This window comes from Girardinichthys multiradiatus, chromosome 12 (assembly GCF_021462225.1).
Source record: "Girardinichthys multiradiatus isolate DD_20200921_A chromosome 12, DD_fGirMul_XY1, whole genome shotgun sequence".
In the NCBI taxonomy this organism is placed as follows: domain Eukaryota; kingdom Metazoa; phylum Chordata; class Actinopteri; order Cyprinodontiformes; family Goodeidae; genus Girardinichthys; species Girardinichthys multiradiatus.
The window spans coordinates 15,080,534-15,104,639 of NC_061805.1; the positions used below are offsets into that span (position 1 = coordinate 15,080,534).

At 36.4% G+C, this 24,106-nt stretch overlaps 1 protein-coding gene across 1 annotated transcript in view; it reads right to left on the reverse strand.

The window, feature by feature from the left end:
* Positions 1-8,556: 8,556 nt before the first annotated feature.
* The window catches only part of adgrd1 (adhesion G protein-coupled receptor D1), a 50,895-nt gene continuing 35,345 nt past the window's right edge, over positions 8,557-24,106 (reverse strand). Inside the window, exons 15-26 of the mRNA XM_047380753.1 lie at positions 21,110-21,183; positions 20,429-20,552; positions 16,982-17,085; positions 16,711-16,822; positions 15,331-15,484; positions 13,016-13,076; positions 11,231-11,297; positions 11,025-11,116; positions 10,805-10,931; positions 10,677-10,718; positions 9,168-9,260; positions 8,557-9,075 (exon numbers count right to left, since the gene is read on the reverse strand). Of these exons, the coding sequence (XP_047236709.1) occupies positions 8,980-9,075; positions 9,168-9,260; positions 10,677-10,718; positions 10,805-10,931; positions 11,025-11,116; positions 11,231-11,297; positions 13,016-13,076; positions 15,331-15,484; positions 16,711-16,822; positions 16,982-17,085; positions 20,429-20,552; positions 21,110-21,183 (1,146 nt within the window). The 3' untranslated portion in view covers positions 8,557-8,979. The remainder of the gene's footprint in view (positions 9,076-9,167; positions 9,261-10,676; positions 10,719-10,804; positions 10,932-11,024; positions 11,117-11,230; positions 11,298-13,015; positions 13,077-15,330; positions 15,485-16,710; positions 16,823-16,981; positions 17,086-20,428; positions 20,553-21,109; positions 21,184-24,106) is intronic.

Genomic DNA, 24,106 nt, shown 5'->3' on the forward strand with positions numbered 1-24,106 from the left:
GTGGCTTAAATTCTCCACTGCGCCCCCTACAAAACTTTAAAAAATCAGCCCCAAGCCATGCTTTGACCGAGGATTGTGAAATTTGGTACACATATGTAACTTCTCAGGACCTACAGAAAAGTTTCTTGGAGCACTGTTCCAAACCCCACAGGAAGTTGGCCATTTTGGATTTAAGTTGCCATTTTGACCCTCTTCTGGGCGTTGCTAGCCCGCATATCTGAGCGAACTCCTCCTACAGCTTTTGACTTACAGACTTCAAAATCACTCAGTATACTCTTAAGGCATTGGGGATTAAAAGTTATCAAAAGCTTTTTGATACATAAAAGCGTGTCAAAATATGACTTCTCGGCATAAAACACTAAATTGACATAGCTCCTACAAGGAAAGTCACAGACACATGAAACCTTCTGGGATTGATCTGCCTCTAGGCCTCAACAATATTCACTGATGACATGCTGACATCATCGAAGTCCCGCCCCTGAGAATAGGAAGTGTCCCGTTTTCCTTTAGACAGTCAGTGTTTGATGTTCTTCACCTTATCAATGTTAAACTATCCCAAGTAACAGATAACATGATGGTCTTAGACAGTCGCCAGTACTGACTGCTTTAGCTGGAGAGTGTGGAAAAGGGAGTGGCGAATTCTGATGTCACGCCACAGCCATACGTTTGCCTCTAAATTACACATGCATGGTCCTATTCACTCCAAACTGAATATGCTTGATCTTTGTCAGCCCCCAAACAGCTCTATTGGATTACATTGAAAATTGGATAAACAGCGCCCCCTAGGACACTTCAAGGGCTATATCTCCCTCACACATCATCGGATCCACTTGAAGTGTAGTATACATGATCATGCCTTAATGATGGACATGTTGACATAGTCAATTGATGATGTCGTTTTAGCCCCACCCACAAACAAACAAGTGAGTGCAGCTTCCATCTGGAAGGTCCAATTTACTCAAAATTTTGAATGCTTTTTGCCAGACTGAAACTCTGCATGACCGAAGATCATATGACATGTTGCTCAAAGTGCCACCTACTGGCGACGTGTTGAAGTGACGCGGTGTCATCGTATGTGGCATGTAGGAGGCGATGCCAGGCTCCCGCGGTCGCTGCGCTGAGGTGCGAGGGCCTTCAACGCTGCTTGCAGCTTTAATTATTATTATTTTTACATTTCTAGAAAATATATATATGAAAAGTGATTCATGCCTTTGTGTTTAGCCTTACTGAGTCAATATTTTGTAGAACCACCTTTCAGTGCAGTTACAGCTGCAAGCCTTTGGGGGAAATCTATAGCAGCATTCTGATTTTCTTTCAGCAATGGCTTTCTTCTTGTCACTCCTTTAAAAACTGATTTGTTGAGGGCATGACTAATAGTTGTGCTATCAATAATTGTGGATTTGTACAGCTCTCCTTTACCGTCCTATCAGTTTTGAACAGCGCTCTGTGAGATGGTGATGTTTGGGTTATTGCTTAATAAGCTGACCCCACTTTAAGTTACTCCCCACCTTATTCCCCTGGCCTGTCTGTTGTGTTTCATGGTCTTTGGGATGCTGTTTTACCATTGATGTTCTATAACAAACCCCTGAAGGCTGCACTCCACAGCTGGATTTGTACTAGGATTAGATTCCACACAGGTGGACCATATTTATGTTTTAGATTAGATCAGAAGGTATTTGCACTAGATTTAATGTAAAAATGTCAGAGAAAGAAGGCTGAATGGATATGCATGATATACTGTTCAGCATCTTATTTGTAAGAAAGTTTAAAATCCAGGTGTGCTTTATCTTCCACTGCACAGCAATGTACTACTACTATGTGTGGGTCTATCAACTAAAATCCTAAAAAATAAAACTGAGCGGTAACATATGCATAAACGTTCAAGGGGTATTAATACTTTTGCAAGGTAATCTATGTAATCCCACTGGAACACCCCCTTTGAATAGTAAAAATTGTAAATTAAAGAAAAAAAGTGAATTCTTGAAATAAACAGGTTTTTTTTTTAAATAAAAGAGATTGGACACAAATTAAGTACCATAAGAAGACAATAATTAAAGACTGCACATAATTATACTACTGCTAAAATATTGAACTTTATTCTGAAATTTAAAAAGTGCTGACCGACTTACTGTAAATAAGAAACTTCATTTTGGCACAGTGTACAATAAAGGACATTTTTAACAAAGTAAGTTTTAAGAGAAAAAAATGCCATTCCTAATCAATCTTAACCCTCTGCAGAAAAACAGGATTCATACTTCTTGTTGCACAAAAATTAATTTAAATGTAGCAGAAATACTTAAAAACAGACATTTCACAGAATTTTGTGGAATACATAAACAGTATTCACAGTTCTTAAAAAGCATTTTTAAGCTAGCGAGGTTCAGATAATATTCCAGCAAGTATTTTTCAAGAAGGAAAATAATTAAACAAAAGAAAACAAAGTGAAAAATAGTAATTTTGCTACTGAAACAACATTCTAAGAGGAAACAATACATTATTCAGAAACACAACAACAATAAATACACATTTATCAAATTTAAATTCACTGTTATAGGATCCATGGTTATATTATTTTTTGCTGTTCCTGAAACTGGATTAAAGCTGTGTAAAATCATTATTGTTATTAATGATAAAATCTGCACTTTTCCTTTGTGATGCAAAATAGATTAACAGCTGGTGTGGCATGGTTTTTAAAGCATTTAAAACTAACATTTTATTGTCCTAGTCTGTTTGTCCATGATTATGCAAACAGCTCTAAGAAAATTCAGATAATTCTGATCTTAACATAGTTAACTTTAATCCCTGCCTGCAATTAAAACCCCATGTCATAACATTATATCCTAAGTAAAGCAAAATAATTTTTATTAAAAGATCAATACTAATCATATGTATTAACATTGAGAGCAAACTACTTTAGTTATATTAAACAAATCAAGAGAGAGAAAGATTTGGATAACTTATCTCCTGATTATGGAGCCCATCACATTCTTCTGATAATACACACAGTGAATATAAAACAATTACATCCCATCAAATTTGTAGATTTTTGTGACATTAAACAACCAGACTGTAAAAAATTATGTAAAACCTTTTTCCAATGTTAATTTCAGGGTCTAATAGGAAGTTGTGGCAAGGATCTGGTTGCCTAAGTGTGCACATGCTCTGATTTTATTGTGTGAATGCTGAAGGCATTCACACTATTGAGATCCTGTTTCTCTTTATTATTATCTATATCTAACACTTTTTTTGGCACCCATCTCCTCCTTCACACTTTGTGCTATTTCAGCCATTCAACTTTTAAAATGTTTAGCTCATTTAGGACATTACGGCTATAACTTTTGGTATTAGTACTTTTATACTTTTTAAAATATTCAGCTTTTTGTGCTGATTTTTGGCCTATTGAAATGAATGGAAAATCTTAAAAATTCCGCGAAATTCAGCTAAAACTTTGTGATCTTTCACAGCTTACTACTTCTACATACTAGAAACCCCATCCAACTTTTAAAATGTTCACAAGCCATTAAGCTATCTTCAAATAATTCAGCTTTTTCATATCTGTTGCGGTTCTTCTACAATCGCGATTCAAATTTTAGGCAAACTTTTTGAAGTTTTTGATTTTATAATGTAATCCAATGGCGGAATTTGTCAGTTGCTAGAGTGTACACTCTAGGTTTTTGAATAACCTAAGAACAAACAAACTCTCCTCACTCGCTTAATTTTCACTCTACTGACACAAATTATATATCAAAACGTAGGATTCTCTTTCACGATTCAGAAAATGTCACCCTCATTGATGGTAACAGATTTCCGGCAACATGTCCCGAAGAAACGCAAAGTCAACACACCCTGAATGGGAAACCTATAGAAATTTCAGAAAAAAATCAGGGCAAAAAATCCTTAAACTCACATGTTTTCGAATCGCCGCCTCTCGTAAACCATTTGAGGCAGAGACATAAGCCTTGTGCAAATTTATCTTCAGATCTTGCTGGCGCTCACAGTGAAGGAATTATTTTGATACCTTTTATCATTTTGTCATAAAAACGGTTTGTTTAGGAGTACCAAATCTGTCCTCCCTAAAATCGCTTGAAATTGAAAAATTTCAAAATTATCCACTTTTCTACACTGTCATATCTCCTACACGGATTTATGTAGACACACGAAAATCTCCAGGATTGTTCACCGATCCCTGCTGATACCTTCGGTCCAAAAAATATTTGGATACCTTCTATCGTTTCCTCGTGAAGTAGGTTTGTTTGAGAGTGAAAAATTCACCTTCACTCAGGTTAAAAATGGTCAAAATGATCCACTTTTTCACAGGGTCACACCTCCCAGAAAGATTTTTGTAGAAATTTGAAAATCTCCATGATTGTTCAGCAAGGCCTGCTGATTCATACGGTCCATGAATCAAATCGATAGCCCTTATAGTTTCCGAGTTATTAGACTTTGTTCGAGAGCATGTTCAGGCATTTTTGTGTTTTTCTCCATTTTTCCCGTTCTTTTCACCTAGTGTTGTGCCTTTAATATAATATTTTCAGCAAAAAAGGATTGATATTATCGTTTCCCTGTCCGGTCCAAGAATGACGTCGATAACCCTTACGGTTTCCGAGTTATGGGCAGTAGTTCGGGAGCATGTGCCACCATGTTATAAAGCCAGGTCATGATGAGACACAAAGCGTGGTGCTGCGTAAGTGAGAAACAGCAGCTGTTGGGCGCTCATTAATTACCATAGCAACAGAACACACAACTTAAGTAACCTCTGACAGAGAGTGGCTCTGAGGCTGAGCTCAGGCCAGAAGCTTCCATGAGTGTTCACAATAAGTCAGTCATAGCTGACAACCACACTCGACTTTCAAAATAAGACCTACACATACTCTACAAAATAAAAGCCTTTTTTTCACACTGAACATCAACCTTGCATATTTACAAATTATTTTTTAAAAGCTGATAATAGCATAAACAATGATTTGAGACGAGCAAGCAGGTTCTATTTGACTAACGGAAATAACCCAGACATCAAAGGACAACCCTGCTAGATTTTCAAAATAAGACAAAACATGCTCTACAAAATAAAAGCCTTTACATTTTAAACTATAGGAAATTGCAACAATGGGCTTCACTTTACTGTTGGAGTTAACCCATTGTTGGAAATGGGACTATGCTGGTCCTTTGAAATAAGGCTTACTGAAACTTTCAAAATAAAGGCCTCAGCATTCCGTAGTTTGTATTGATTTTTTAAGCTGATAATAGCATACACAATGATTTTAGAATAGCAAGCAGGTTCTATATAGCTAATGGAAACATGCTGGATTTTCAAAATAAGACAAATCATGCTCTACAAAATAAAAACCTTTACATTTTAAACTATAGATAATTGGAGGACTGGGCTTCACACTACTGTTGGAGCTCACCCAGTGTTGGAAATAGGACCATGTTGGCCTTTTAAAATAACGTTTACTGAAACTTTCAAAATAAAAGCCTCAATCTTTAATAGTTACTAGTGATTATTTAAGCTGATAATAGCATACATAATGGTTTTAGAATAGCAAGCAGATTCTATGTAACTAATGGAAGTAACCCAGACCTGAAATGACAACCATGCTGGATTTTCAAAATAAAACAAAACATGCTCTACAAAATAAAAGCCTTTACATTTTAAATTATAAATAATTGCAGGACTGGGCTTCACACTACTGTTGGAGCTCACCCAGTGTTGGAAATAGGACCATGTTGGCCTTTTAAAATAAAGCTTACTGAAACATTCAAAATTAAAGCCTCTGTCTTCCAAAGTTACTAGTAATTTTTTAAGCTGATAAAAGCATACATAATGATTTTAGAATAGCAACCAGGTTCTTTATATCAGGTGGAAGTACGCCAGACCTGAAAGGACAACTATACTGGACTTTCAAAACAACACCTAGACATACCCTACAAAATAAATGTCTTGATATTTCACACAGCGATAATTGCAGCATTGGTCTTAACACTATTGCTGGGACTATGTGATGGAAATGGATCTACTTTATCCTTTCAAAATAAACTCACTGATATTTACAAAATAAAAGCCTCAACATTCCTTAGTTGGGGCCTGTTATAGCAATGAAGGGAGAACAGTGAGTGACCTGACTCCCATGCCATTGCCTGGTGGCACCTATTAGTACACATCTCTAAACTGGACTCTTTATTTATTGGCGACTGCCAAAGCAATGCAAGGACGTATGATTACTGGTGAAACAAGAACAGGTCTTGATAGACATCTTAACCTTCTACCCTCAATCGTGATGCACACCGTTCTGTTGCTTTGGTTTTGTACCTCAGCCCCACAACCTTTGGCTCTGGTCCGAGATGCACGTGTTGAAATCCATGATTCATAATTACAACACACGCACCAAGAGGCAGGCCCCATCCAACTTTCTTCAGAAATTTTCTAGTTTATTATTATTATTATTGTGTGAATGCTGAAGAGTGAATAATTTTAAACAGCAATTTCATAGACGTTTGAATATAAGCTGTAGTAAGCATTAGCATTTTAGCAAATTTTTGCTTATATATTGCTTTTTGTATGGTAGATGGGTTAAATTAATATCAGCCTTCATGCTAGTGATAGCCAATGCTAATGCTATCTAATGTTAGCATTTTGGCTTCTCTTTCTCCTCTATTCTCTCTTAGCTGAAGAACACATTTACCTTTTTTAGGCAGTTACTTGTTTGTTTTTGTGTTTCTTCAGCGTATTTGTTGTTAGTTCAATCTTTTTCTAAATTTTCTGCCATTTGTTTAATATTTTGGCATTGACTTCAACTTCTTAGGCTATATTTCTGCTTTAGTCTATGCTTTTTCAGCTCATCTATGGGCAGCTCTTTCCTGCTTTTTAAAGTTTTTGTCAGTTCTTCCATTTCAACAACTGTTTCAACAAGTAGTTTTGAGGTAACTTTACATTGTTAAGCTGAATTATAGATAATAGTCTTCCTGCTTAAACAGATCAGATGACAGTTTTTCTTTACTGTTTCTACTATTTCTACTAATTTATCAGATTTCCGCTGATATTCTGCTGTCAACCTTAGCATCTTTCTGCCAGCTTTCAACAGGAGTTTAGCATTTCTGTTTTCTTCTAATTCATTAAATTTAAGCAAATTATCTGCAGTCAATTTCAACTTGTTTTTACCAGCTTTCAGCTAAAAAATTCAGATTACAGCATTCACACTGCATTTTCGCAGGAAATGCAAATTTTTCTAGTTTCAGCATTCAGACTCCTTTGGTAAGATTTAGACGGCATCCCAAATACTGTGAACTTGGCAATAATTTCCCTCTCTACCATGGAAAAATTCTCCAAATCTCATACATTGTGAGAACATCTGTTGTCCACAGCCTTCTTCAAATTGACCTCAAAGACTCTGCCAAGCTTATTTCTGAACTCTGGCTGGGACATTCCAAAAACTTACATTTTTTTTTCTCAGCAAGGTTGAATTTTGTTGATTTGGACAGTGATGCTGAAAAACAAAAGCCACCATCATCTTCATCTTGATTAATGTTTAACTCTTTAATTTTACTGTCTGGTTCTCGGCTCCCTGACCAGCTTCAGTCAGACTCAACCACGTAGAAAGGTCCAGTTTAAGTATGTCACTGTTGTTTCATATAGTCTCCAGTTACTAATAACTGTATTTGCTCATATGTATACAATGTTCTGTTTTTTTTTAACCTAACCCTAACCCTAACCCTAACCTTTTTTTAACCTTCTCCTAACAGATTTATTTTTTTCAGTTGATCAATACAGAATAAATATCACAATATTGTTTATAAAGTTCTGAATTATTTATCTTAGTGTCATTTAATCTTTCACAAAACCTTGGCATTTCAACTTGAGTGTGTGGGTGTTTGAGAGGCACTGTAGATTTATAAACTGATATGTTGCAACACTTGCTTTTATCCTTTTTTGCACTTGCATGAAGTCAGATAAATTACCCTCCAGTATTGGAGAAGACATTTTTCTTTTGCCAATTTTACATTTTTAGGTTTTTACATGTCTGGGACATTTCTAAACATCTTCAGACTCACTCTACCAGTAGGTCCCCAGAACAATTCATTTTTTGATTGTGTTCCCCAATCCTTTTACAGTTGGTGAGATCAATTCTACAGTTTTGGAACAGGCAATTTATTTCATAATCTGAAGCTTTGTACTTCACCTAGTATCTTTGGCGTTTAAAAGATTTTAATGACTTAGTTTTTTAGACATTTATTTAATTTTATTCTTCTAATGTAGCCAAACTTTTCCTTCACTTGACCTGACAGCAGTATGTTCTCTCTATACTTCTGTTTCAGTTACTTAATAGAGATAAGAGCTAACCATTGAAGATAGGAGGTTTTAATTGTCCCATGTTTGCAGAGACTGTGTGACTATATCACTGTCTTTGTTCAGGCTTTGCCGATCACTTAGTTATAACTTTACACAGAGTAATAAAAATATAAGTACACAACAAAGGACTGTAGAGCGATGGCCTTATCATAAATTTTAACCTACATTGCTAGATAATGCTAAGGGAAAATTTGCAGCAGATGGAAAACTTGGTTTTTCATAACTATTCATTTAATGGGGAAATTAAGACAAGGAAAACAGAATCATTGGATAGAAATTTTCAGCTTTAGTGTTTCAGATGAGCTGTCCTCTGGTTTCTGGTGTAAACAATGATTGAGGGTTTTCCTGCATGTGAGTGTTTATGTGAGTGTTTCTGCTAAGCCCTGTGCTACTCTCATGGATTTATCTGGCACATTGTGGACCTCAGAAATATTGTTTTGTACTTTAAGAGCAACACAAAACATATTTGTGCAGAGAGTATTAGAGCACACTCCAACTTGTCTGTTTGTCCTTAAGCGTGAACACATCATACGACTTCAAATCAAAGTCATTTAAAAACAGAGTGGACGAAAATATTTCCACCCAAGTGACCTACACTTTGCTCTCCTGTCACAGACACAAGCAAATTTGTTTTACACAGCGGAGAGGTCAAAACGGTTGGCCGAGTTGGTGCTTTTGTCCCATATGTTCATCTTAGTGGGAGTTACATCCTCCTTGTTTCCGTTCATCTGTTTCATGAGATGGGAAAGAGGGAACATTAGGCTTTTAGGAGCAATGCGGCCCTGTTTTCAGAAGTAAATATATTAATTTTGGCACTCACAATATCAGAGTTGAATGGTTTCACATTGATGTTTCTTATAGAGCTGCTGGTGAGAGACCAAACCTTGGTTTTGTGCTTGAATGCCGCTCTTACCTGCAGAAGAAAGCAGAACCATAAAAGCCTAGAATCAAGAGTTTTAGAAAAAAAAAATAAGCAAAACATTTTGTAAAACGGCATTCTTGTTTATAAAATCTTACATGATACAGCTCTGCCCAAAGCATTTCCCCCCACATAATTCTTAATAATGCTTTATCTGTCACACCTGAATGTTTCATATTATCTGACAAATTGTAATACCAGAAATAACCTGAGCAAATTTTCAATGACGATTTAATGAATTAATAAAAAATGTGCTCCTATGTGAAAAAGTAAAAGGCAATTGCCTCTAAACCTAATAGCTAATTGTCTCACCTTTGGTGGGAACACAATTTTTGCCATTTTCCTTTAGAAAATGAAAATTGAAAACTGCTTTTTGAATTTATTAAGATTATCTTTGTCTTATATATTTTGACAAAACAGCAAAAAACAGGAGAAATCTGTTAGGAGGCAAATACTGTTTCACAGCATTGTATATTTGTGATATGCAAAAGCGTTCATACCCTTTGAACTACATTTCACAATTTGTCACACTGCAGATACAAACGTCACTGTATTTTATTGAAACGTTATATCATAAAACAGTTCATAGTAGCACATACATGTGAAGGTTAATGAAAATAAAACAAGGTTTCCAAAATATTCTACTTGCATGCATTTGTATTATGCCTTCCTGTGTTAACACTTTGTGCAACAACTTGTTGCTGAAATTAAAGATGCAATTTTATTTTTAGGTATGTCTCTACCTGCTGTGCATCTATCTGTGAATATTTAAGCATTCTTCTTTGAAAAATACCTCAAACTCAGACAAACTGGATGGAGACCATCGGCGGACATAATTTTTTTGTCTAGCAACAGATTCATGTTTTTGGATTTAGGTCTGGAGTTTGATTGGGATACTCAAGCCAATAATAACACTTTGATCTAAAAAACATTCCCACAGAATAATGCTGCCACCACCATGCTTCACAGTGAGCATGGTGCATTAAAGGCAATGTGCTGTGAAACTGTTCTGTCAACAAGTTCTCCCACCTGAGCTGTGGATCTCTGTGGCTTCACCAGAGTTACCATGGGCCTCTTGGTTGCTTCTCTGAATGATCTCATGGCCTAGTCTGTCAGCTTTAGTTGATGGGCAGGTTTTTAATTGTGCTGTTCTCTTTCCATTTTCAGATGGTGGAATGAACAAGTGCCTCAAGTTTTCAAAGCTTTAGAAATTGTTTGGTGAACTAATATTACTTCAACAAACCTCTGATGCTTTCACAGAACAGACTAGTTTGTGTTGGTCTGTCTCAGAAAATCTAAATAAAATACACTCATCTCTGGTTGTTAAATGACAAAATTTGAAAGAGTTAAAATGTATGCATTCTTTTACAAGGCACTAGTAATACAGAAGCCAAGTATTTTAGCCCATACCTCAGAGTTGAGAAGGCAGTGGAACAAGAAGACAAAGAACCCCTAAAAAAAGAAAACGTCAAATAAAACGTTAAATAATATAGCTTTAAGCCTTTAATATAAAAAAGATTGAAAAGTGGAGAACTTACTTGTAATGAGTTAAATACAGCAAAAATATATAAAAACGGAGTAGTGTGTGTGTTGAAAGCAAGAATTCCAAAGATCCAGGAAATGCCGAGTATGGGGAGGAGCACTGCCACTGCTTTGACAGTCAGCCTTGAAGCAAACCAAAGATAAACCTAAATACAGCTCTTAACAAAATAAATATGTTGCATAAATGAAAGATTGTGATTGTGCAAACAAACTTACTTGACCGCATTAGCATCTCTGTGAACCTTGTAATTCTCCCCACTGATTCTTGATATGATTCTCGTCACAGATATCAGAATGCCTATGTTAACCTCGGGATCAAAATAAATAAATAATTTATAAAAATATTAATAAAATATTTTTTAGAATACACAGGAAATCAGGCAAGACATATGCTAAAAACATATTTTTAACAAGATCCTCACCACAATGACAAATAGAGCAGGTGCCACAAATGCCCAAATGGCTCCCTCTTCCAGCGATAACCAGCAGCTGAAACAACCAGGAAAAATTACAAAGCGTCTCCTGGCCAGTAAAAAGACTGCATTGTTTTAATGTAAAATGCTGCTAAACTAAACCTGTTTAGATAACATTAAAAGCTGTCGTTCTTTTCTTTCGTTTACAGGTAATCAGGAACGTGCACAGATAGACGCTAGGTGGTGCTAGAGCACCTACCCTTTTATCCTTTGGAAAAAAAAGTGCCCTCCTGAAATCTTTTCTTTTTTTCTTTTTTTTTACAGTGTATAGTGTGGGGCCCAAGGTAAGATTTCTGAATTTAAAGGCCTATAATACCAGTACCCCACGTTTTGAAATCCCCCCCTTTGCCAACACACATTGTGTCCCGCCTCGTGTGTCACTCAACGGAGACTGGCTGTGTGCAGAGCGGAGAGTTGGACCTGCTCTGGTCCAGCTTACCTCTTCTCTCCTCCCCTCTGCTATCAGATAGAGCCCTGCCCTGCCGACAGGCCGGCTAACCATCCAGAAAAAAACCCAAAACGAATATACTTGCTTCCTAAACTTCAGATGAAAAAGTAAAAATTTCACCTGCCAGCATTTTATCTAAACAGAACACGTCAATCAATGGCATACCTTTACCCGCTATGTCTGCTATGGCCGCCACCAGGCGCCACTAGAATGTCTACGATTTAACTCTTAGATTAAATTAGAAGAAAAAAATTTATTCAAATCTATCTCATAGATGTTGGTATTACATTTGCTATAATGGTCCATGATGACTTCTGTTTGACTCATTTTCTTTTATTGCAAATACAGCCAAATGAGCTGGTTAACATTACAATTCATATACTACTAAAATACCTTTAATAAAAGTTCAGTAAATGTGGAGCATGTAGGTTAAGTTTTATTTTCTACTTCTGTGTGTGTAAAAATGATGATGTGATCAGAGTATTTTAATTTCTAAATATCAGACATCTTATCAGTTCTCAGGACTGTTCTCAGGATCTCATTAATTTTTATTCTCTAAGAATACTTTCTGTCATATATCACACTGGCTACATGCAGAAGTATAGATGATTCTTCTTATGATCATATTCACTGATGTTGGTTTCATTTTGACTATAAAGATTTTATAACTCATTTTCTGGGTATAGTTGATTTACACTGTAGAATGGTCACTGGTTACTGAAGATAACTCATTTAGTGTGACCCACCTGGTAAATTTGGCAGTGTAACCTGCTTTGCTACAACATAAGGTTATTTGGTGCAGAAGATATTTTGTGATAAAAGTACAGAAAGATATAGTCAAGACAAACACGTTGTGCTCAGTGTGTAAAAAGAAAAAAAATGAAGGATAACGTAAGTTTCAAATTTGACTCAGGAAGTTCAGGTTGTGAATCAGTAATCTAACTTTAAATCAGTCTATGAAAATTTTGTTGCCTTATTAATCTTAAGAATTTTGTCAAATACATTCTTATTTGGAGTTTTTTTTCTCCCTGAGTGGTCATTTCCTTTCAACCCACAGGACAGTTTGTTTTGTGGGTGCTTAGTAATACATATAAATTATGTTCATGTTGTGCCTGTAATAAATGTCACACTACAAAGGCAACCGACAGCTCCATGTGCTGCACAAGGTGCCCTTTTTTTCCGCTTGAGCACCTGCCCCCCAAAATGTCTGTGCGCGCCACTGCAGGTAATGTCATTCCCATGCAAGACTTGAAGTCCTCACAGTCCCACGTGCCGGCCATACTTACTTGTCTCCATAGCTGTCAAGGGCCGATGTCACGGACACAACACAGATCACCAATGGAGAACCTGGCTCAAAAGGAAAAGAAACAAAACATTCACTAATGTAAAACTAAGCATGACTGGACTTAACCTAAAAAGGATAGTGGAACTAATCTGGTGTGTAGGTTTTGGTGGCCACATTTATATCAATTATTATGTTTTCAATTTCAGTAGATCTATTTTTAAAATAGGAAGTGGTGGTACTTTAGGGTGACAACAGACAATATACCACACCATGGCTGTTTATTTATAGTAATGTTTAGGTTAATTAACAGGGCTTAATAAGAAAAACAAGAAAACAAGCAAATTCATCAATCAAATATCTAACAAATGTTAAAATGGTGTTAATGTGGTACTTTATTTATACTCCTAACAATCACTTTAAAAATGTAGCGTCTGAAGCATTTTTTGTTGTACTTTCATTTTTAAGTTGATATGGGTTAATTGGGTTTAAATATGGCATAACTCCGAAGCGTGTTTCTTATGGCCACTGACCTTCTGTCCCCTGATCAAAATTACATAGAGTATCATAGGGTGGCTGGAAGGGAAGAGAGCATAAGAGAGGAATGTAGGAATCTATGCGATCTAAAGAGATTGAGCAAAGATGAATTCTCAAAGACCCCTCTCCCTGTAAGCTTCAACCATGTGAAATGTCAGAAGACTGTCTTAAGTTCTGTCTTAACAAACATTTCTTAAATTTTGTTTCCCCACTGAACAAATGTTTTCAAATAAAAGCTTGTATTAAAAATAACAGAGTGGAGTCATACTGCAATAAGAAAAGGAATACTGATTCTACTCATATAAAAATACTACACTGTCTCTGTTCAAAAGATTAATATAAATCCTGGTGCATATTTTAGAAAATATATACACTTTTTCCACAGTTTCTTCATCCCTGTTGCATTTAGATCTAAGACAAAAAACGCATCCCTACCATAACAGCCTTACATAGTAACTTCTATATTAACAATCCATCCATCCATTTTCTACCGCTTCTTCCATAGTGGGTTGCAGGGAAGCTGGTGCCGATCTCCAGCAGTCTACAAACAAGAGGCGGGTTACACCCTGGACAGGTGTACTGTCCATCGCAGGGCAACACAAAGACACACAAACATTCATACCTAAGGGCAACTTAGAGAGACCAATTAATCTAACAGTCGTGTTTCTGGACCCACGTATGCGCGGGGAGAACATGCAAACTCCATGCAGAAAGTTCCCCAGCCGGGAGTCGAACCCAGGACCTTCTTGCTGCAAAAAATATTGTTTCATAATAATACACCCTGAAACTGACATATTTATTAAGTGTAAACAGATGTCACAATGTCCCTGTTCAGGAGGGACTTTGTAACATTCCAGGTGGGAGGATTGATATCCAGCTAAAATGAATAAATAAATCGAAGCAAGGAGAACATGTGTTGCATCTGCATAAAGTGACTGCTAATGTAAAGTAGCAAAACCGAACACTTGCTATAAACATTTCTCAATGAGTGTTTAGATCTTATGTGCTTTTAAGATCATAGGTCTAATGTTTTTTTTGTTTTACAACAAAACCTCTTTATCACTTTTTTCTCTTTGCAAAAAGAGGATGGATACATATTCTTCTATGGAATGTTGATGTGAATAATGATGTAGAGAAAAGCATGTAGTTTTCAACCTAATAAGCCTGTAGTGTCATTCTGTTGTAAAAGTTAAATGCAATTATTCCATGAAAAAACCGCTAGAAACCCACATTTGTTGTTATTTCTATATTTACAAACATTTGTTGGTTCTTTATCATTCTTAGCCAGAGTTTTTAGGAGCCATTGTGAAAGGATGTATTTTATTGCAGCCAAAAGCAAATGTAGTTTTTTTAATAGGCATATTTCTTTTATTTCTTTACAGTTTTACTCCTGGCTGCAAGACAAGTCTTATAGTTATAACTGTGACTATCTAAGTCATAACTTAGATAGACAAACTGCTTTGGCCAATAGGAGAACATAAAAATGGATCATGTCATACTAAAAGGTTCAAAATGCAAAAAGGAATTTACAGATAGCTCAGCTTTTGAAGAGAGTAGTTTTATACCAAAAAGGTCCTTTTCTGTTTGCAAATGTACAGTTTATTTAAGGGATCCAATGTTATACTTATGTATTTAATTATGATACACCTAGCTGAACTATTGGCTGAATAATGTGTCTTTAATTCTGTATACTTAACTAAGAGATTGTTAAATAAAGTCAGTCAAACGATGTGGAAAGAAAATCTTAATACATGTAAGAAAAGCAAAAAGAAAAAGATCTACCCCATCCAATGCTGTAGTAGTAAAAGTGTTTGCTGCCTTCAGAGCCAAACACCTTCACCACCATACTGTAGAGATGTAGACCCTCCACCAGCATCCAGGAAAACGCGCTCAGAAAGAAGAAATGAAGCAGGACAGCCGTGATCTTACAGGGCAGCTGAAATCAGACAAAATCAGAGCTTTAATATCAAGAGCCTCCTCTTATTTACCTTACCTATATGAATGGTGTATTATTCAAAAGTAATTTATTCTTAAATTTCTCAGGTATTGTAAAACAAAATGTTACCAAATTACTGTGAAATGTTTTACACAACAGCATTTTAGCTAGATCTAAATATTACATTTTAATATTCAACATCATTTTCTATAGCCATCATAATAATGATTCTAGTAATGTTATAACCATCATCACTCATATATCAACATCACTACGTTGTCTTAAAAATACAAAATTAACTATTTGCACTTTTTAAACCTGGATATGTATGGAAAAAATAAAACTGAGTGTAGAAAACATATTTTTTTGTTTTCCAGGCACCTTTTGTGTTCCAATGTTCAGAACATAAAAATCTGATTTCCTTAAAACAGATTGCTCAAGAAAGACTGATAATAGGTAATAGATGTAAGGAAACTGAGAATGACCACACCTGCTATGGTTCAATGCACAGATATCATGCAACAGTGGGTAGTTGCAGCCACTAATACATCATCCAGTATTGTTGTCATGACATTGGGAAGAATCTACAGCAGTTATGCACTTGCACATAATCAACTTTTTCAGTTTAAACCAGCATTACTGTCAGGACTTCTAGTTCAAAATGAAATGTCACCAATTATCTCAAGAATTTGAAATTATGAGATAAGGGATTAGCACAAGAAAACAAGGTCAGGAAACTTATTGTAGGAACCTTAAAAATAAGCTTAAAATTGACAACAAAACTGTGTCATAGAGAGATAGTAAGATATGATATAATGAATTTCTTATCACTTCAAAACAAGCATGAGATCTTGTAAACGCAAGATAATGAGATAACTGAACTATTATATGTTAGTATTTTGATATAATGAGCTCATAAAACTGTTATCAATTTCAAGATTTTCATTTCTCTCAATAACAAAACAATTAATCTCTAGATAATTAAAAAATATCTTCAGAATATTTGGCATTTTTAATTCCTGACTCAAATCCCTCTTCATGCAGCTTAATGTTCATTATAAGTGGTTGCTGCTCGGGTGTAAAAATAGATTATGTGCAGAGTTTTAAATCTTGAAGTTTTGAAGAACCACAACACTCAAACCCAAACAATGCCAGAAAAAAGACCTGTCTTATGTGACATCACAAGCATCCTCTGTAATAATAATGGTGCTACAGAGTGTACTAACTGTGCCCGGGTCAAAGCGAGCGCTGATGAGCAGTAGGATCTCTGCCACCAGGATAGCGAAGGACAGGTTGGCATGAATGTGGTAGCGCTGATTACGGATGGTACTAACAGACCTGCACAGCAGCAAAATGAACACATACAGAGAAATCTTGCTCATAATTATGTAATGAAATAGTACTAATGTGACAATGTATTCAATAATAGGTAGTGTGTAACTGATTATTTAAAAAAAGAAGCTAAAAAAGGTCACAGTAACTGTTCATAATACTTACGAAAGAACTGCAAATGTAACCAGAGTGATGGCAAGGCAGAAGATGGAAATTGAACATCCAATATACCCAATGGTTGACAGTGCCATCTTGTGGCCAGCAGTGAGCTGCATAAAGAGACAGATCACTGTCAGCACTGGACAAAGACGTGTATTTTGGCTTAAACAGTGCAGCAATTACACTTATTAAAGAGCTCATTTAAATGGGTTCAATAGGTCTGCTTCACATTAGGAACATTTAAAGGAATGAGAGTATAAAATAAAGCTTATACCATCGACTCTTAACTGACAGACTACTACTTCATGTTATCTCTATGAAGTTTGTTTTAATCTATATGAGCTATATAAATGGTAGAACAAATGTGCTGGAATTTAAATCTGGCAATACATATATACATATACGTGTGTGTGTGTGTGTCACCACCAAAAAAAAGGTCACTCACACAAAAACTCCAATCTTTTCGACGGAGCGCCTTTAGCTTTCATTACAGCACGCATTTACTGTGGCATTCTTTCAATAAGCTCCTACAATGTCACAATATTTAGCTCCATCCAGTGTTGCATTAGGTTTTCAGCAAGATCTTGTATTGATGATGATAGAGTCTGACCACTGTGGAAAATCCAGGTGTTTTTTGGCCAGGCAGTGTGTGTGTATACATATATATATATGCATATATATATTTTTTTTAAGTGCACTGATGTTGTTTTGGTGCTCAGTCTATTTTGAGGGTTCGGTTTTGATTCTCTATGAACTGTCTACACATGTGCCTTGTCATTATGAGAGCAGAGGATTCTCAGCCTTCAAGCAAAAGGAAATGTGGAAAGATCCTTTGCAGCTGAGGGATGAGACAACCCACTAATTAGAGACCTACTGTGGGAAAACATAGCATCAAATACACTTCTTCAGCCTAAAAAGAATACTGCCTCACTTTGCTGCAATACGAAATCCACTTTCCTATTTAAAATAAAATACTATTGTGGATTCTAACCATACTTTCATTGCACGCATGCTCTGTAACAAAAAAGGCATGCATTTTAAAAAGGTTTAAAAGTTTAATGGCTGTGTAACACTGTGCAAGACATCGTTTAGACAGTAATAAATGATTGAGTGATAACTGGTTTTAGAATGATTACATTTTAGTCTTGTGAGACAAAAAAGAACCACAATTGAAAATGCGTATCATTACCATGGTGTTAAAACTCAAGTAAAACTGACATGTAAAAGTATTCAAAACGTTTTCTCACGTGTTAGACCGACAAAAAGCAGTGCATAGTTGTGAAGTGAAAGTACAATTATAATTTTGTTTTAGAAAACTGAAACATGTGCCTTGCATTCTGATCCCCTGTATAAAATCTGGTTTGTAAAGTTACCATAAACGACAGGAGTGTATTAGTTAGCAAACTAGCCACGAGACCAATAGTAACTCTGGAGGAGCTGCTGAAATCCACTGCTCAGGTGGGGGAATTCATTGACAGGGCAACATGCACAAATTTGGCAGAAAGACAAGTCAGAAAAGACCAAAAAAAGTGTTTTGGCCTAAAGGTAAAATTGGATGGCTAAGTCTGGATGAAGACTAACACTGCACATTACCCCTAAAACACTTCTCTGTAGTGGAACATGGTTTTGGCAACATCATGCCTTGGGGATGCTTTTCTTTAGCAGGGAAAGGGAAGCTGGTCAAAGTTGATGGGAAGTTGGATGGAGCTAAATATGAGCCAATACTAGTAGTAAATAGATTCAGCCAGTGTGGCTTGTCGGCCCAGTCAAAGTCCGGATAAATCCAATTGAAAATCTGTAGCGAGATATGAAAATTGCTGCTCGAAGAGACAATCGATCCAATCTGGCTAAGTTTAAACTATTTTGCAAAAAAGAATAAACCCAAAAGACTTTTAGCTATAATTGCATGAAAAGGTGGTTCTACAAAGTATTAATCCAGTGGGGCAGAAAAACCACACATTTCAGGTTTTAAATGTAAACAATTTTGAAAACCATGTCTTTTTTTATAATAATAAACTATGTCTTGTTGGTCTATCTCATAACATCCTATTACAAAATATATTGCAGTTTGTGGTTGTAACAGGACAAAATGTTGATAAATCTAAGGGTTATGAATACTTTCACAAGGCACTGTAGCCTATTCTGAACAATAAACTGTGGTGGGGGGCCTTCCTGTGGGACTGATCACTGTGTGGTAAACCACTAAGACCAGTCAAAATATGATCTTAAAAACAGACTTATTTTCCCAGAGATCCAGAGGATATGGTGTACTTTTGAATAAGAGTGGAAAGCTGGTGATTAACAGCAAGGTTTTCTACATTTGACTATTTGTTTTTTTCACAACGGTGCAGAAAAACACAAGCAGGCCATCTGCATGCTCATGGATGTATTGTATTACTAAAAGACTGCATCCCTCTCTAAGCTTTTTGTCGAACTACAATTAAGCAGTGTTTGACCACTAAAATACATGGAAGCAACATTTATGCACAGACTTTAACAACAGTTCTTCAAAGTCTCTAATGAGTTGTGCTGTGCTTTTAAAAAATACTGCAGCTTATATGATCGTTTTATTATTTAACTAAAATGAAGTTAAGGTGAGGAAATTATCCTTGCTGTTTTTTAGGTTAAGCAGCAGGCAGGAGTACCCCATGCATTACATCTCAGGCTAATGGTTGCATGTTAAAATGCATAACCGTACCAAAAAAAAAAAAATTGATGTGTAAGACTTGATAGTAATAGCTGCCACAAGAGAGTGTTTTCTTGCTGTCAAAGAGCATACAATGAAGGCTTAGGTTTGCAAAGTTCTATATGAACAATCTTTTTGAAGAAATCTTCAGCTTTTTGGGGTTGGAAGGCAGATTGGACCAAAGCACATATGTCTGATTGGGCCAAAACCAGAATTAGCATATCAACCCCAAAAAAATAATATCAAATGTCAAGCAAGGTGGTGGAGGGGTAATGATTTATGCTAGGTATACCTGTGCTTTTTTTAAACCACATGTGATCTGTCTGACAGCTGAAGTTAGGTCATTAACAAGAAAATAAATCCAAACAGAACAGCAGAAAGTTACGTATTGGTATCCGATAGTTCAGAATTCAACCTGATTCAAATTCTTTGGCTGATCAATGGCTTATAAAGCTCAATGAACTGAAGCAACACAGTAAAAAAGTCTGGACCTGAATTTCTCAGCAATAATATGTGAGTGAGATAATCATACAAAAGACAATTACTTGAATTTATTACTCCTTTAAATATAAGGGGTGCAGTCAGTGTTTTTCTTTCCATTTAGTTTCAACATGTCGGCTTGATATTTATTAAATACATGAGCCACTGAAGCATTTCATTGTAATTTTTCAAAATGTTGCCTTGATTAAAAACCTACAAACCTAAACTTGCTTTCTAGCATGCAGTATGTATATCTTAAATACAGAAGCAACAGAAAAAAAACATACCTCCAAATGCACAACTTGCATGAGGATGGCAAAATTGGTAAGATGGTTGCACATACACACAGAATACGAAATGTTTCCATCTGAGCGGACACAGCCTTCGTTAGACCATACTCCCTCATTAGTACTAAAAAAGACAACATGTAGAGATTATTCACATAGTAAACACATTCAGCATTCAAACTGGAGGATAAATAGACAGAAAAGGCTGGGTTTATTTGAGCACTGCTGCAGGGTTCACTTAATCTAATCCTGTGTGGGAGGCACACACACATTGCTGACTCTATTGGCATAATTTAATAATTCACATTTTTTATGAGTTTCAGGGCAAAAGGGAGCGAGAGGAGGAAGTCTTTGAATCCAACTAAATCAGACTCCTTTTTAAAATGATTTATGCCCTCTGAACAGCTTTTTGGATCCAAGTTATAGAGCACCCTATCTCTGCAGAGACTGAAACGGAAGGGACAAAAACTGAAAATGCAACACATGTAAACCTGGATGTTTTTGATTTGAATAAGTAAAAAGGAAATAGACCTTTTCCAAATCTATATGTTTTTTTCTCCTTATAATTTATGGTCTCACAGACTGAAACAGCAAACATCAAAAAGAAAGAAAGAATTGAGATAAGATTTGTGCTACATCTAAAAGAGAGATTTAGCATTAAAACAATGGACACTGACCCACCTGTAGTCCAAAAAGGCACAGTAGAGGAAGACTTTGTTGCTTTGATTTAACATTTGGTCTTGCTGTTCTTTAGTCTGAAAAGGAATGGTAAAATAAAATGAACATTTTCAAATTTTCGAAATCACAAAAACAAACAAAAAAATACGTACAAAAATGATAATGGCATTAGGTATCGCATGTGTAAAGGGGATAATTACTAAAAAAAGAAGCCAGGATGCTACCTTTATAACAAAATCAAATAAAAAAAAAGGTTTCTCTGCTTGACTATATCTACAATAACAGGAGACACGTACCTAATAATTCAACCATTTAAGCAGCATAAAAATCTCTCCATTCGTCAAGATTCTTATTTGACCTAAAATCACTTTTTCCATGTCACTTCTTGTTATGAGCTTTGGAATCTCCAGAGACAGTGATCTAATGGCTACATCACAAGCATGCAATAATTGGGGCTTGGCCCGGGTTTCAGTTCAAACCACTACCCTGCTCAATCTGTAATCTTAGAGAGAAAACAACACTTACACCGACTGGAAAAGCGCATAAACTGCATAAAAGCGAAACTGCACACTTCTTCCTAGTCCCTACACTTCAGCTTTCTAAATCTGGATGAGATGGACTACGTCTGCGCCATTTCCTACTGCAAAACAAGCAAGTGCAACTGACAGCCCGTCTATCTGGTTCTTGGCCCCCTGAGCCTGCTGATTAATATTAAAAAGCATACCACAATACCTTGACTTCATTTTATAATCAGACTGCTGCTCCTCATTTGTCTGTTTTGCACATGCAACTCTTTAGTCATCACATGCTGGACAGTTTTTAATGCAGTCCTGGTGCATTCAAAACTGAAAGGACATCCCCCCCATAATCACCAGTTGCTGGCTAATTTCAAGGAATTTGTAAAATAAAAAGAAACATGAAGGGGAGACAAAACACAGCTGGCAGACTGTAAGCATTTCATCATGTTGTCAAATATGCTCTTACTAAACCTTTCATGTTTCTTTGCAATGAAAAGGGACTGATTAAACAAAAACAGTATACAAAGGCTCATTGTCAGTCCCTGATACGTACAAGACACCACGTGACACATTCGTCAACAAACACACGTCCTCTCTGACAAGTGCAAATAGTAAACCTAGCTTGCCCTTTCCAGTCGACATCTGAGCAGGGTTTAGTGATCTAATTGTCTCTTTTGAGCATCGTAAGATGCTGCTCCCACCCCCAGCCCCTTGAGTCGTATGGCCTCAGAATTTACCAGCCAAGACTGTAGCTGGAGCTCCAACTCTTTATTAAGAACAGGAGGCCAACAAACACCGCCCAGGAAATTAACCATAGACTCGTAAGAGGAGCAGAACAGAGAGGACAAAGAGAAAGGGAGAGCTAACAACAGCGACAGGCTGATAAGGGAGAACAATCTGAGGGACAGAGGATGATAAATCATTGTCATAGTGTCACTGGTGCTTCTGTGTTGTGGAGTGGTATTTGGCAGGCCGTGAAACAGAGTTTCAGTAGCTGTGCTTTTACTGACTGACTCACAGCAGTTGGTGAAAGTCAGAGAAAAATCTTAATTGAACTGAGGGCCGCCATGTCTCGAAAGGCCTTCTGCATCCTTAACTTAAAGTATGTGTGCTTTATAAAAGTATGCATATCCTTCAAGCATACTCATCACATTTTGTCTCATTACAACCACACAATTCAGTGTATTTCATTTGGATTTAATCTGATAGATTGGCACAAAGAAATATGTCATTTGTTAAGTAAATAGGAAAAGGATGTATGGTTTTTCATTTTTTTCTTTATCAATCAAAAACTGAAAAGTGTGGCATGTATTTTATTCAGCCCTCTTTTCTCTGAAATAATATTCAGTGCAACCTATTGCCTTCAGAAGTAACTTAATTAGCATCATGAGGACCAACGAACAGACCAGACAGGTGAGAGATAAAGGAGTTGAGCATTATAAACAGGAAAATCTCACAGAACACTGTTTCATCGATCATCTGAAAGTGGAGAGACCATGGCACAAGTGGAAACCTATCAAGACATGTTTTTAACTAAGCAGACAGGTTGGGAGAGCATTAATCAGAGAAGCAGCCAAGAGACCCAGTTTAGCTCAGGAGGAGCTGCATAGATTCACAGCTCAGGTGGGAAAGTCTGTTAAAAGGCTAACTATTATTCATGCACTAAGCAAATCTGGAAGCTTGGCAAGAGGAAAGCCATTGTTGTAAGAAAGCTATAAGAGTCCTGTAGAATGTTTGCAGCAAGTAATTTTTTGGCCTATATGCAAAAAACTACAATACCATCCCCTTGGTGGAACTTGGTGGTGGCAACATTATGTTGTGGGGACGCTTTTCTTCGGTAAGGACAGGGGAGCTGGTGACAGGTGTTGGGAAGATGTATGAAGCTAAATGCAAGGCAATCCTTGACAAAATCCTCTTATGACACTTTAGAAAGATGTAGAGGTTCACCTTTGACACTAAACATACACCCAGGGCCACAAATGGAAGAGTTTAAATCCAAGTATATTCAAATATTAGAATGGCACAGTCAAATTCAACATAAAATCTGGGCCAGACTTGAAAAACATAATATAACAATAACATAATATCCAATCTTACAGAATGTGAACTATGTTGCAAAGGAAAATTTGCAAATTTCAAAGTTGGTAAAAACATTAGTCAAAGGTTTTGCAGGTGTAAGTGCAGTGAGAGGTGGTTCTAGAAAACATTGACTAAGGTCATAATCTGCTTGTGTAAGGGGAATTTTGGGTCTGAGTTCTATCTGCTTTCTCTCCACTGCTATGTTCTTCAGTTGCTGTTATTTCAACCCATTCATGTTGAAAAGGTTAATCATTCACTCTTGTGTTTAAATTACTTTCTTGACATCCGGTGTTAGATGAGGCTCTGTGTTTTAAAATGTTCCCCAGCAAATATGTTTCCTGCTGTTGGGACCCAGCCATGGAAACAACATCAAAACTCCTGTACACACTTTTCTGGAACTTTC